The following is a 15,183-nucleotide window of genomic DNA, read 5'->3' as shown; positions in this document are numbered from 1 at the left end:
CCGCCGTTGATGGGGACGGCAGCAATGGCGGCCCAGAGCCGTAGGTACTGCACAACTGCATCGACCGACAACTCTCCCCCAATATCTGTCGCCCATGCATGGTTGAGCAGCCCATCCCGCACAGATCTTCGCTTGACGACGCCCGGCCTAACTAGCTTGAGCACCTCCGGAGCCACAACTGCGACGGAGAGGCCTTGGATCCAGGGGTCCTCCCAAAACAAGAGACTAGCGCCGGAGCCAACAGAGATGACCACCGAAGCATTAAACATGGCAACAGCATCCGCCCGAACGGCGAACCTAAACCCTGTCCAAGGCTTGGTGAGATCCGTGCGTTGCAACCAAATCCAGCGAGCACGCAGCGCCGTGTGCATCCACCGTAAATTCGGAAGGCCAAGTCCTCCCAGATGCTTAGGTGCACACACGGCATCCCAAGCGACCAAGCAATTGCCGCCATGCGCCTTGTTCTTACCGGCCCACAAGAAGCCGTGCCTGAGCTTGTCCACCGCTTGGAGGAACCAGGGATCGACGTCAAGGGCCAGCAGTTGGTACACCACCGATGTGGCCATAACCGCACGCACATACGCCACCCGGCCATCTCGTGACATGAGCCTAGCCTTCCAAAACGCCAACTTGTTGGCGAGCTTGTCAAGCACGGGCTGGAGGTCGGCCTTGGAGGGCTTACGAAGCGACATAGGCAGCCCTAAATACTTCAACGGCAGCTCCTGTAACTGACAGTCGAGGAACGGAGCAACAGCGAGCCGTGAAGCTTCATCGCATCTGATCGGAACAGCTGCGCTTTTGCCATAGTTTACGAGGAGGCCAGAAGCAATTCAATTGGGAATTCGATCCCTGCAGCACAACTTCCATTCATAGCATATTTGGTTGCGTAACTGTAAACACTTGATTCAATTGAGAGTAGGAACAGACTAGCACGACTCTCTATAATTTTAGGTTATTGAAGTCGTGTGCTCACTAGGATATATGTCTAGAAGAAGAAAATTTATTGTTTCTCCTGAGTTTCTCTTTCTCTCATATAAGGTAATCTGACACATTTTGTGATAATCTATGGCTAATGATAGTATCGAACAAATAGAAGAGCGTGGGATCACAGAGAGCGATAGCATAACTACTTTCATTTTATAAGATTGGTATATGGAAAGATAGTTGTCCAATTTTCTAGATTTAGCTATCAATACATAAGAGAAATATCGAAATATTGCAAATCAATTTTATATCATTAGATTCATGTAGTTATTTTTCTAAGAAAAATAAGCAACACACTTTCAAAGATTTAAGAAAAAAATTGGTCAGATTTGCAACTTGGGGGATGTGTCACATTTAGAATGTAACATAGTTTACTAAAAATGCCTAGTATGCTAAAAAAAGTAATGATAGAATGAACAAGTGAAATAAAATTCTATACAAGGTAGTGCGGAAATTCTCGTTGTTTAATTTATTTACATGTGAACTAGGGATAATTATTTTTTATTCACTTTATCACGAAAAAAGTTCTATCCTCTTAATAAAATACAGATACGACTTGATATGTAATTAACTTATTAACCAAACTAATATTCTTATAGTTTTAATAACATGGTATATATAGTTCTTCATATGATAGGCCCTCGGTATAATGGACCACATTTAGAAGTTCTTCAGCATAGTCCTTACACACATCATCTTGTCCTTAGTCCGGATGATAATGGTACAACGAGATTTCTACAGCTGCTGCGGATGTCGGTCTGCGCAACGGTTGATATGAGGAGGCAACATCGTTGCTCGTTTTAGTCATGTTTAGATGGCTCGCTCATGTTCAAACCTTATCTGACCCATGATTTGTAATAAGATGTAATACTCTTGTTGGGCTGCCCCGTTTCTTAAAAAATTGTATCATCCTGGCATTGCTATGGTAGGCTCAAATTATTAATCACATCAGAAAATGTGAATTTTCATGACTGTAAATCTACTAACGTCAACATCTTACAATCAAAACTATGAACTTCATCAACAACTGATCGAACATCACATAATTGTCTAGCTAGCGAGTGATATGAACTTTAAACGTTTGTATTGATCTAATAACACGTATAATGATATAAATTTGGTCATTCATATCAAATTTTTAGCATGGCATAATCAAAATTTTGCCACAAAAACAAATGACTAATAATATTTTTCATAAGTTTTGCTAGTTCTCATTCGAGTCCTACACCATCAGATTTGCATCGTGATTTATGCACTTAAGTTGCAACTTGGGCTGTAATTGACATTTTTTTAGTTGCAACTTGGGTTGCAACTGAATTTTTTCAGTTGCAACTAGAAAAAATGCCTCGTTAAATTTTCTTCGTGATTCGTGCTAATTGTGAGTTACAACGTGTGTTACAACTGAGATTCGATGACGTCATAGGACTAAGAAATAATTGAAAATTAGTAAAACCCATTTTTCATACAAGTAATATTTTATATGACCTAATACTTGCGGTGGCTAGTATTTCTAACACATAACCAAAAAAAAAAACATACTCAAGATGGTGTTCTTGCATTTGCGACAATTTTGTGGTAGTTTCGCTAAAAAGTGAAGTTACAATTTCATGATCAACTTAGACGTAAAAGAGCATTTGAGTCAACTTAACAGAACATCTTATAAGACCTGAAATTTTAAAACTGTCCCTTCTTTTCCAACTATTATTACATCTACGCGTCCACAATGTTGTTAATTATAAATAGTTGCAATAATAATAATAATAATAAACACTGAAATTTACAGGATGTTTTCTCTCCCCTAAAAACATTGATCAACACTGGGTATAGCATAGAGCAGATTATACTCCAACGTACGACGTTCGCGTCCACTGGAGCTGAAGTTAGGCTTTTGTAGAACTATGCGCTTGCGTGAGTATTATCCTGTTGGCCCCGTGATCCTGTTTCCCCACGATGACGTCACAGTAGCTTCGCTGCAGCTCTTCCACCAGCTTCATCAGCGCCACGCGCGACGTGCCGCCGTCGCTCACCGCTGCCTTCGCCGCCTGCTGAGCCCAGGTGGCCCTCTCCCGTATCTTCCGCCCTTCCTCGCAGGCGTCCATCAGCCTCCTCACCTTCTCCTCCACCTCCGCCCTCTCGACGACCGCGTCTCCGGCGACCTTGACGTCCACAATCCTGACGCCGGCGCCGATGATGTCCGCGACGTGGTGCGCGTTCAGGTGCTGCTCGGCCATAAACGGCCACGCCAGCAGGGGCTTCCCCGCCGTGAGGCTCTCCATCACCGAGTTCCAGCCGCAGTGGCTCACGAACCCTCCCACCGCGCGGTGAGCCAGCACGCTCCTCTGGGGGACCCACCCGCGGACGATCCGTCCGCGCGGCCCTACTTCCACCGGCGGCGACCACGCAGCGGACCGCACTGCCCAGAGGAAGTGGTGACCGGACTGCACCAGCCCGCGCGCCAGCTCGTCGAGCTGCTCGTCCGAGACGTAGGCCTGCGTGCCGAACGATACGTAGATCGCCGTCTCCGACCGCTCCGCCCTCTCGTCGAGCCAGGGGAGGCAGCCCTCGGGGTCGTGCTCCTCCTCGCGCTCCGGCATGTCGCCGGCGGCGAGGAACATCGGGCCGACCAGCCAGGCGCGCGCGTCCGGCTGGTAGAACGACAGCAGGGCCGCCACGTACTCCTCGTCGTCCAACGCCGCGAAACTGTTCACCAGCACGCCCCAGCTGCGCTCGTCCGACTCGCCGACGTGGTCGATGATGAACCGGCTCACCGGGTCCTCGGGGTCGAAGATCTTGGCGATCGTGTCCGGGACCTCCGCCGCCGTGATCCTCACGTGCTCCGGCATGCGGGCCACGCGGAAGCTGGTGCCGTGCTCGACGCTTGGCGGCGGGCTCGCGATCAGCGACTTGCACATGGCCAGGGAGAAGCAGGACATGCCGTGGAACACGATGCGGCGGACGCCGGCATCGGCCGCGACGCCGTGCGTGAACCCGAGGAAAAAGTCGGAGATGAGCACGAGCGGCGGGGACGGGAGCGACGCCATGAACTCCGCGAAGGGCTCCCGCAGGAGCGCCGTCGCGTTCAGGAACGTCGGGTAGAGGGCCGGGGCGGGCAGGGTGTCCGTCGACTCGACGCCGGATGGTAACGGCGGCAGCGAGGGGAACGGCAGAACGGCTAGGTTCACCGAGGCGGGGAGCCGGATGCGGGCGAAGGCGAGGTTGGCCGGCGTGACGACCACGGTGATGAGGAGGTTCTTCTGGTGCACCGAGAGCGCCGTGGCGAAGTGAAGCAGTGGGAGTGTGTGGCCCTTCGCCATGAACGGGAATAAGATGATGTGGTCGCGGCCAGACTGGTTGCTGCCGCCGTTTGCGCCATGGTTGGGTGTAGCGCAAGCGTTGGTGCTGTTGGTGGTGGCCATGGCAGACGGTGCTGTACTGCTGCGGATTGTTGGGACTTGGCAGGTTTGGTTCTGCAGAATTGAGCTCTATTGGGTGGTATATATATATACACAAAATTAATGTTCCATCAGCTGGCAGTTTGTATAATACTTTACTGTAGCTGCCATAGAATATCTCTGTATATACTTTGAGATATGTGAAATCAGCTCTGAGATATATAGCTAGAATACTGTACTACTGTTGGAATTTAATAATTTTGCCGATATGACGAGATTGATAATATAGCTAAGAATTAATGTAGTGTTCAATTATTTCATTAATCGTGTGAATTGTTTTTGCATTCCCTTCGTTATTTTCTTTTCACGTAGTAGTTTCACCATTTCAGTAGTTTTGAAAAAATATTTATATCTTGTTTTACTTTCTATATGACACATGCTTGACATCCGACAAGGTGTTTTTTCTAAACTAATGATGCACGCCCGAGGCTCGCCCACAGATGGTGGCGGCCATGGAACTATGACTAGGCAGTGGGCACGGCTGCGGATCATTTTGAAAGGTTGGGGTTACAGAGTTGAAGTCTATGGGATGCGGTCTATATATCTGCAAAAACCTGATGTTCCTATCACCTCAAACAGAGTGTATATGTGTCTTACTTGTGAGAAGTATATCTCCTATCTCACGGGCAGCGAGATATATATAGCCTACCACTAAAATACTGGGACATGCAAGCGCCCAAGCTATAGACAGGTTGCAAAATCACAAACCTTAAGAATGAGCTGTGGCTCACATAGTTGACTGTTTCAGATAAAAAAGTGAACTGTGCTTGCCATCACCATCAGCATTCGATCACATGGTTTATCCATTTGCGTTGTAGATTTCTTTTATTGTATATGCATTTTCTTTTGCATGATTGCATATGTATGATGGAAATAATAGTAAGCTGCGACATATTTGAACATCCCATGCTAAATTTTAGTACGTAATTTTACTCGTTGCAACGTTATTTGTGAAATAGCATGGTACATCGTACTAAAATGTGATAAGGTCATCGCGCTTTTTTTCCCAGTCTATTAGTCTAAAGCCTGAGTTTTTCTCATCAGAAAGAAGTTGCTTTTATATGTAAACCACAGTTTGTTGGTTTCTCTTTTGTACCAGAGAGATCGCTAATAGTGATTCTCAGTACCACCTGGGATGCTTATGTTATAGTCTTCTAGACAATTGGAGGACTATTTTTGTATGTGATTGTGCATGTATTGTTCTACTATATTCTGAGTATATATTCTTTATATTCTGGCTGAAATGGGAGTGGTGTTTTGAAACATGGGAGCATATGCTCCCTCTATTTAAAAATTCATCTTACACACATTTTGAATTTTAAAAAAATTAAAATAAAAAATTTACATGTACATCTTGATGTGCTACGCGCTCACAAAGTTGTTTCATAAAAAATGAATTTGTTATGTGACGTGTGTAAAAAAGACAAAATTCAATGCTAAAAATAATGCTTTTTACAAGATAAATTTCTTTTTTTTTTACATAGACCACAAAAAATATTATTTTTTCATGGAACTTGACGAATGCACATATATTATAGAGATGTACATGTATAATTTTTTGTCAAAAATTTTCGACAACTCGAAATATTATTATTTTTAGTATAGGGAGCATACCCACCCGGGAGCTGAATTGAATTTCCGGGCTGAAATCCTTAATTAAGTGTTGGGATGTATCTTGTACTTTTATTTTAAAACATAATAATTTTAATATAGCATGTTATTAGTACAATATAGCTTGTATAGGATTTATAGGAGAGACACTGCTATTTCTTTTAACACGTTATTTTAACCATCGACCAAATGCACGTCGAGGATGCTAGATTGTGAGAATTACCCCAAATCTTTTGGCTTTCATCGTTGAGTGGAACAAGGCCAAGGACGAGGAACTGATGGTACGGGTCTGCCCGAAAAAAAAGGGGGCCAAACACGAACTGGAGCCGGTCTTCCCGTAACAAGAACAGGTAAACGAACGAATTGGAAATCTTGACTGGTCGTGAATATTGTTTCTCAACAAATTAACCGACATGGTCGAGGCTGCACTCGTGACAACGAACACGCCGTCCGTCGGTGGATGGATGAGGATGACGACAATCTGGAAAAAGTTTTTTAACTGCAAGATTCCACGCAGAGATCGATCAAGATGTACGCGTTAGAAAATTTAATCACACACGAGCCAATGGAGTAGTGTGGTTATCGATTGTAATCTCGGGTGTTGTATTCCGGATATTGCGTTTGGGAGGCTGCTACTACTCGACAGCATGGAGGGCGACGGGCCGACGGCCGCTCGGCCTTCACGTGAAGTTCGCTCCAATCATATCGGGGCGCATATGTAGGAGAGATGAGAATGAGTTTTTTTGGTTTTCTGGGCTTTAATTTGATGTTGTTGCACGAATCGATTTTTAGAACACAGCGAGCTCGTTCCGTGAGGAACGTCCGAATTTACCGTTTCATGAAGCATGGCATGTTACGGTGGAAAACCGCACGTCTTCGTGCAATTGTTACACGTGTGGAGAAGCGCAGGAGACACGTCATTTACTCCAGGCACGTGCTTAACTCGTGTCACCGCCCTTGCACTCTCTCCCTATGTCTGAAACCGCCTATCACATCCCATCAACCGCCACATTCATGGATTCCTCGTCGCCTTTGCCCTTTCCGCCCCTCCGCCGGCGGATTCGGTTGCCAAGCTCACTGCCCGGTTGTCGGACATGCGTGCATGCATGATCCGTAACTACGGAGTCAACGGACTCCGTGACGTGGCGGCACATATTGATCCGACAGTGATGCCGGTGTTCAATCGGTCGTCCCCATTGCCTCGAGGCCCATGGCGAGCACTAGGACGACCGTGGCCGGGATTCACTCGCTCCCCCCGGTGAGGGCAATTAACCCCCAACTAAGGTATGTGACGTCCAGAGCGGCGTCCATGGCGGTGGGTGCAGCCGGCTCCATACGGTAAAATGAGGTGCCACCAGGGTTCATCCCTCATGAGTGGTGCGCTCTGCCACGAGTAGGGTACCGGCCTGCATTTTACCATCCTCTAGCACCCATGGTGCCGCCGCTCGTGTCACCTCATGTGCCACCGCATCCTGCACGTGATGTGTGTGTGTGTGTGTGTGTGTGGGGGGGGGGGGGGGGGGGGGGATCTTCGGACAAGGTTGGAAAAGGCACTAGGCGCCGTAAGTGAAGCGGTTGGCATTCGCTTATACGTGCATTTTACATCATCAATATTGTGACTCATATGATTAGTTTTAAATAATATTTTTCATTATCCATCATTATTTATGCATTTCTATTTGATTTATGGGACTTTTCTACAAAGTCCCATTCACTGGTATTCAATTTCTAGGAGGCAAAAAAACCTTCTTTTTCGTATTTTGTTGTTTTAGGGACATTCTGGACACCTAAAATCGAAGGAAAAACACATGATCAATTTTTCACCGAGAGAAGGACGGTGGCCCAAAGAATCACGCGAGGGGAGCCACGAGGGCCAAACAGTACTAGGTGGCGCGCCCTACTTGGCTATTCGTGCGACCCTAGGCTGTTTGGGCCTCGAGCATCGTCTCGGGTCCCCCTTTTTATAGACGTCTCCGTCTCGCTAGAAAACCTAACCAATATTTTTCCCGAGATTTATTTAGGCGGCGGCGGAGGGGAAAGTCCTGTCATACTTCGAAAGAGGGCAGATCCTGCCGCACCGGTGCCTTCGCTGAAGGGGAAATCGACACCATCATCGTCCTCACCAGTCCTCCTTGACGTAGGGGGATGCATCTCCATCAACATCCCCATCAGCACCATCATCACCACCATCACCATCGTCGAGATCAACTCCATTCCCCCTCATAGTTTATGATAGATCAAACCCTGGATATTGTTTTCAGTGCTATTGCATGATTATGATAGGCATCTTGTCTTTATTTGGTGGAGAGATTATATTTTCAGATTGTGTTGTAATCATCATGCCCCTAATCCACACCATGTTTGGCACTTGTGAGTAGTTCCCTATGTTTCTGGGGGCATAGGATGATCTGACCATGATTGTATATGATGTGCAATGAGTATTAACTTGGGCAAGTTTTTTAATCTTTTATATTATTCTATAATGGTTTTATGCGGACGTCGATTACATATTACTTCACCTATATAGGCTCATAAAGCTGCAATTTAATGTAATGATGAGGGGTTGGAAGGGATAGAATGACAGAAACCGTTTCCAATACTTTGAGTTGCATTAGAGGGCTTTATGTCGAGGACCCATGAACTCTATGATCGGACATTTATGTCTTAATGATTCCTATACTTTCTCATGAAAATGTCCATAGGACACATCATAAGGAAATGAAACTTGACAAGATATTCATCATGTTGTGTCGAAATTTAAATGTTAGTGAATCCATTGCGCCCTCGGGAACACTTGTCACATATAAGTTCACACACACTTGAGGTTATCCTCTTGCTACATAGATGATTGGGTTTTCTCTCATTGAAGCATTTACTTACTGATTTACTTTTAGTACTTTATTTTATTGTAAACTATACACTCAAAACACCAAATCTACTTCATACTTTTTATTGTTTACTTGTCAAACTTGCTAACCAATACCTTCAGATCCTCATGTGTTCGACAACCTTTCTTGTTGAAAAGTAATACAATTGATTTCCTGCGCTTGGGAGCCATCATTCGCCTAGTGCCTAGGCGAAGCTTAAGTGCCCGAGGCATAGCCTAGGCGGGCATAATTTATACCAGCAAGTGTATATATGGGTTATTATATGTGAATAAACATTAATTTAGAGCATGTAAATTTGTAATAACTACCTTTAGAATAATGCTCATCTAGCTCGTTCGTGAATTATGGCATGATCTATTATTGAGGAACAAAAATTCTTGGTTGCCTTGCCTAGACTTCCGCTTATGTCCTAGGCAAGACGTTTGTCGATCGCCTAGTGCCTAAGCGTGCTTGAGCGTTGCCTTGGTGTCGCCTTGTCCAACAGTGGGTCCGAGGTTGGAAAAAGTGCTAGGCGTAAGCGGTGCAGTTAGCATTCGCCTAGTGCATAGGCGACGCTTAAGCGCCCGAGGCACAACCTAGACTGGCATAGTTTATACCAACAATTGTATATATGGGTTATTATATGTGAATACACCATAATTTAGAGCATGTAAATATGTAAATTGGTAATAACTACCATTAGAATAATGCTCATCTAGCTCGTTCGTGAATTATGACATGATTTATTATTGAGACTTCCGACTATGCCCTAGGCGAGGTGTTTGTCCACCACCTAGTGTCTAAGCGTGCTTAAGCGTTTCCTAGGAGTCGCCTTGTCCAATAGTGGGTCCGAGGTTGAAAAAAGTGCTAGGCGTAAGAGAGATGGTTGGCATTTGCCTAGTACCTAGGCGACGCTTAAGCGCCCGAGGCACAACCTAGGTGGGCATAGTTTATACTAGCAAGTGTATATATGAGTTATTATATTTAAATACACATTAATTTAGACCATGTAAATTTGTAATAACTACCTTTAGAATAATGGTCATGTAGCTCGCTCCTGAATTCTGGCATGATTTATTATTGAGGAACAAAAATTCTTGGTTGCCAAACATAGACTTTCACTTATACTCTAGGTGAGGCGTTTGTCCATTGCCTAGTGCCTAAACGTGCTTTTGCCTAGGCATCACCTTGTCCAACAGTGCCTGACGCACACCTAAGGAATGATTAGCGAGGGCTCCTCCACCTTTGTCGGGGCCGCTCTCAATCCATACGATCGTGGTTTCTATTTCTGCCCCCTTTTGATTTCTATTTTTGCGCCCCTTTTGATTTCGACAAGCGTTTTTTGATTCGTTCATAATTTCTATGACTTTGTTTAGGTCGTTCGCTTTAGGTTAGAATCGTGGCGTAGTAGTAATTTTGTGTGTTCCATTACATCTTAGTCCCTCGTCAAGCATGGTCGGCAGTACGATGCCAGGGTAGCAGGATCGTGATCGCGTCATGGCATGGTGATAACCACGCCAACAACGACATTCATGTCCATATAAATGGAATTTACCATTCACATGCTTGTCACTACTGTGTGTAATGTCTGGCAATGAAGAACTAGGAGTACATGAGGAAGTTCCCGGAGGGGTCGATGAAGGGTCTCGAAGACTACAGCCCCAAGCTGCAACTCAGGACTAATAATGTTGCACACGTGGACACTGACAACGAGCTGCACGTGCCAGGGGTGCATTAGGGACGCCTTGCAAACCTGGGCCACAGTGGCCATCAGCAGGTTCTAGCCTTCTTCGTGCAGCTGACAGCCGCAGACTTAGGGCCCTAAGCGTGCCGCCGGCCATGGAGCGGGTGCTGGTAGAGAGGTTCAAGGTCGAGGAGGGAGGGGCAACCGGTGAATACGCCAATCTACCCGGGGAAGTGGTGCTACAACATTTTCCAGTTGTAGTGAAATGACGGAAGGCTCGCCTTCTTCAAAGGCTGGAGCGAGTAATGCATGTAAAATACATACATGAATTTTGTAGTTTATTGACACATAATCTTTCATATTTGCGTCCCATTAAAGGTTATATCAATGTTTTGACCGTGTCGACGAAAAGATGAAAATGAATGTGTGTCGTGACCGTGGGAAGAACTTGTTTTTCAATGCTGACGTTCTCGAGTATTCTTAATTAGTTTGCCCAAACATGTTACATTGTGGAACAAGTACTGTTTACAGACATTTTCGGGTTAATGAAGTGCAAAAAGTTCAGAAAAAAGGAAGAAGACAGCTGCATGTAACTAGACAGGATTCAGGAGGGACATCTACCACAATAATCCTGCACCTACGGACGGTTTGCATCTACACCATGAGAGCACCAAAATGGCACATTTGCCAAATGGCTGTTATTTCCTCCCGATCCTGATTCGGACCTGATGCGTGCATGCCATGGTCAAACTCTGTCCGGTTTCCCCGCCATTTTCCTCTCCTTTCCAATCCAACGCCAGAGGTGTGGAACACGCAGCACGAGCACCACCAAATCTCGACGTACCGGAACTGCGATTACGCCAAATCGAGGAAAAACCGGAGAACACCCCGGCATGGCTCCGCTCCTGCGGCTGCTGGCCGGCGCGGCCACGCTACTGCTCACCGTGTCGCCGGCGTCAGCCGGGAGCTCCGCCGTGGACGTCGGCGTGAACTGGGGCTCGCAGATGACGCACCCGCTGGTGCCCTCGTCGGTGGTGAAGATGCTGAAGGACAACGGGATCATGAAGGTGAAGCTGTTCGACGCGGACTCTTGGCCCGTCGACGCGCTCCTTGACTCCGGCATTGAGGTCATGCTAGGCATCCCCAACGACATGCTGGACACGATGACCAGCTACGGCAATGCCGAGGATTGGGTCAATGAGAACGTCACCAGCTACGGCGACAAGCTCAACCTCAAGTGCGCATACTTGCCTTAATCGATAACCACCATCGCATAATTAATGATCCTCGTCTTTGTCTGTCTGACGATGGAATGGTGTTACTGTTTGATCGAGAGCAGGTATGTTGCCGTGGGGAACGAGCCGTTCCTCAAGGCTTACAACGGCACATTCATGAAAACGACCGTCCCGGCGCTCAAGAACATCCAGAAGGCGCTCGACAATGCCGGTGTCGGCGACAAGGTGAAGGCGACGGTCCCGCTGAACGCGGACGTGTACGTCTCCCCGGACGACAAGCCGTCCTCCGGCCAGTTCCGGCCCGACATCAACGACCTCATGACCGACATGGTCAAGTTCCTGCACGACCACGGCTCGCCCTTCGTCGTCAACATCTACCCATTCCTCAGCCTGTACCAGAGCGACAACTTCCCCTTCGAGTTCGCCTTCTTCGACGGCGGCCGCAGCATCCAGGACAACGGCGGGGTCAGCTACTCCAACGTGTTCGACGCCAACTACGACACGCTCGTGAGCGCGCTCAAGAAGGCCGGCGTGCCGAACCTGAAGGTGGTCGTGGGCGAGGTGGGCTGGCCAACCGACGGCAACAAGAACGGCAACGCGAAGCTGGCCAGGCGGTTCTATGACGGCCTCATGAAGAAGCTGGCGAAGAACGAAGGCACCCACCTCCGGTCGGGCAAGATGGACGTGTACCTCTTCGGCCTGTTCGACGAGGACATGAAGAGCATCGCCCCGGGGCCCTTCGAGCGGCACTGGGGGATCCTGACCTACGACGGCAAGCCCAAGTTCCCCATGGACCTCTCCGGGCAGGGGAACGACAAGTTGCTGGTGGGCGTGTCCGGCGTGGAGTACCTGCCCAAGCAGTGGTGCGTGTTCGACGACGAAGCCCAGGACAAGTCGAAGCTTCCGGGGAACATCCAGTACGCGTGCGCCAGCGGCGACTGCACGGCGCTCGGCTACGGGTGCTCCTGCAACGGGCTCGACGAGAACAGCAACATCTCCTACGCCTTCAACATGTACTTCCAGATGCAGGACCAGGACGTGCGCGCCTGCGACTTCGACGGCCTCGCCAAGATCAGCGACAAGAACGCCTCCACCAAGGGCTGCCTGTTCCCGGTCCAGATCATCAGCGCTGGCGGGAGAGCGGCGCCGGCGATGTGGTGGGCCACGTTGCTGGCCTCGTTTGTGCATATTGTCGCGATGAGTTTTGTCATGTAGAAGGGATTAAGAACTTCATATCGGGAATACAAATGTGTTGTGACCGAATACAAACGCAACATGAGTTTCTCTTCGACATCAAGGGCTCAAGGCCCGTTTCCGCGCGTTGTCAAGACTCCCATCTCTCGCGTCACACGCCCCCATATCTCTCTGCTCACCACTTGCTAAAGAGAAGCAAAATGAAGATTGAGGATGAGATCGAGTGAGAGGGAACAAGAGGGCGTGAGGACTACAACTTTTGCCTTTTTGAGAAATAAAATTCAAAACAAAATAGTTTTAGATCTATGAGCCATTCATCCAAGATGGACACTTTTCACCGTTGGGTTCCTTGCATCGAGATCTTCCAAAACTAACATTTCTTTTTAACTAACCTTTTCTCTACTTCTAAAACTAGGACTACACTCCTCCCCTTTCTCTTTTTTCAACAACACGGAACCACAACGCAGCCCCAACTCAAGCCTAGCCGGCGCGCGTGATTTGGATCGAGGCGGTGACCCCTCGGTACTGGTGCCGGCCTGTCAATAGTGGTCGTGGACACGGTGGTAGCTTGGGCGGCGCGGTGGTGATACATGTAAAAATGTATCCATTTAATTTTGGTTTTTATTATAATGCTCCAAGATATTTGCATGTTATATGAGGTTCCCTCCATGCCCTACATGTTTCAATTGATTTTGGGGATTTTCCATAAAGTTCTAATTTATTTATTTATTTTAAACACTACAGAGTAGTAAAACCACGTTTTACGTACTTTTGAGTTTTGTGGACCTTTGGAATGCCAAATGAACCCAACCTTTTTGAAACCTCATTTTTTTCCAGAAATGCGAGAAGATGAAATGAAGTACTAGAGGAGGCAAGCTAGGTGTCTAGTGGGGCCCATGGCACGGCCAAGGCTGGCCACCCCATGGCGAGCCTTGGCACCTCCTGGATTCCTCTTACCTCGGCTTCGATGCCCACGCCTTTGTCCACCCTTGCTATCGTGTAGTTGCAAAGAAGCTGCTTGAGAACATATAATACGAAACATAGAAGTTTCTTCAAAAAAATGGAAGGACAAACACCGTGAGAGTCGTCATCGTTGCTCCTCCACCCCTATTAACATCACCACCATCGCCGCCGTGATGAAGAGAGTGTAGTGCACCACTCGACTATAGATTTGTGGAAGTAGGTTGTATCTCTCAACGTTCTTTACTAATTAGTACCACATCACCTCCTTTACATTATCGTGGACACATATATGGTAAATATTTTGTTATAAGATGTCACTGGTACAAAACTGGCTATTACACGCGGCTTCAATGGGGCATCACACACGATTTTCCATGCCGCCTCTATCCAATGGTGGGAAACTCTGGTCGATTACACAAACGGCTAAAAACAACGTATTCTTAAAGCACACAGTTGATGAAATCAAAACATGCGTGATGTGGCAAAAATAAATTAATAATACGAATTATTTATTTAATTCCAGTAATAGCACGCGTTTTCAGTTTTTTTCAAAAGTGTGACCCGGTCGGTCAGTAGCTGACCGATCGGAGTTTAGAAATCCGACTGGGCGTCGGCTGCTATTGCATGAAGTAGTTGGATTCGACGAAGATGTTTCCTCTGGGGAATTTGCTAGGAGGAAGAAGAAAAGGATAGCGGGGACCACCTGAAATGTGTCGTATGTCTGACCCAGAGGTTCACGAGGACACGAGCACTGGAGCCTCTAGAGGATATAGATCCTTCTCCCTACAGTAATTACGAGGTTCAAGTTGAATTTACTATTTTATAGTATATCCGAATTATGATGAGACCATAAATATACATGGAATGAGCAGATGAGGTTCATATATTTTTTTTTCTGAAAGGGGGGTTACCGAGGGATCTGTATCAATCATACATCCAATTTTATTGTAGAAATTCAGTACTATTCAAACTATTACAGTTCAACATTGTAAAGGGTGGAAACAAAATCAGCCATTGAAATAGACCAAACAAACAACAGAAATATCGGAATAGATGTCACAGAACGGACAACATATATAACTGCTATCATCGTCCTCCCGAAAGACCGGAAATTGTGCCGATGCTCATCGTCGTGAGCTGTGGGTATGGCATGGCAGATGCATTGGATCCTTTGACTTGCATCCAGGGCAGCA

General features: G+C 46.9%; 2 protein-coding genes across 2 annotated transcripts; one reads left to right on the top strand and one right to left on the bottom strand.

The window, feature by feature from the left end:
- Positions 1-2,748: 2,748 nt before the first annotated feature.
- LOC127313351 (UDP-glycosyltransferase 90A2-like) lies at positions 2,749-4,444 on the bottom strand. Its single transcript, XM_051343880.2, has one exon. The coding sequence runs from the start codon at positions 4,398-4,400 to the stop codon at positions 2,865-2,867; it is 1,536 nt and encodes a 511-aa protein (XP_051199840.1). The 5' UTR covers positions 4,401-4,444; the 3' UTR covers positions 2,749-2,864.
- Positions 4,445-11,332: 6,888 nt separating this feature from the next.
- Positions 11,333-13,124, top strand: LOC127313350 (glucan endo-1,3-beta-glucosidase 8). Its single transcript, XM_051343879.2, has 2 exons — positions 11,333-11,835; positions 11,938-13,124. The coding sequence occupies exons 1-2, from the start codon at positions 11,492-11,494 to the stop codon at positions 13,046-13,048; spliced, it is 1,455 nt and encodes a 484-aa protein (XP_051199839.2). The 5' UTR covers positions 11,333-11,491; the 3' UTR covers positions 13,049-13,124.
- Positions 13,125-15,183: the final 2,059 nt, after the last annotated feature.

The sequence above is a fragment of the Lolium perenne genome, chromosome 7 (genome assembly GCF_019359855.2).
Source record: "Lolium perenne isolate Kyuss_39 chromosome 7, Kyuss_2.0, whole genome shotgun sequence".
Classification (NCBI taxonomy): Eukaryota; Viridiplantae; Streptophyta; class Magnoliopsida; order Poales; family Poaceae; genus Lolium; species Lolium perenne.
Note: the sequence above shows the minus strand (reverse complement) of the source record. Positions and strands in the feature narration are given on the sequence as shown.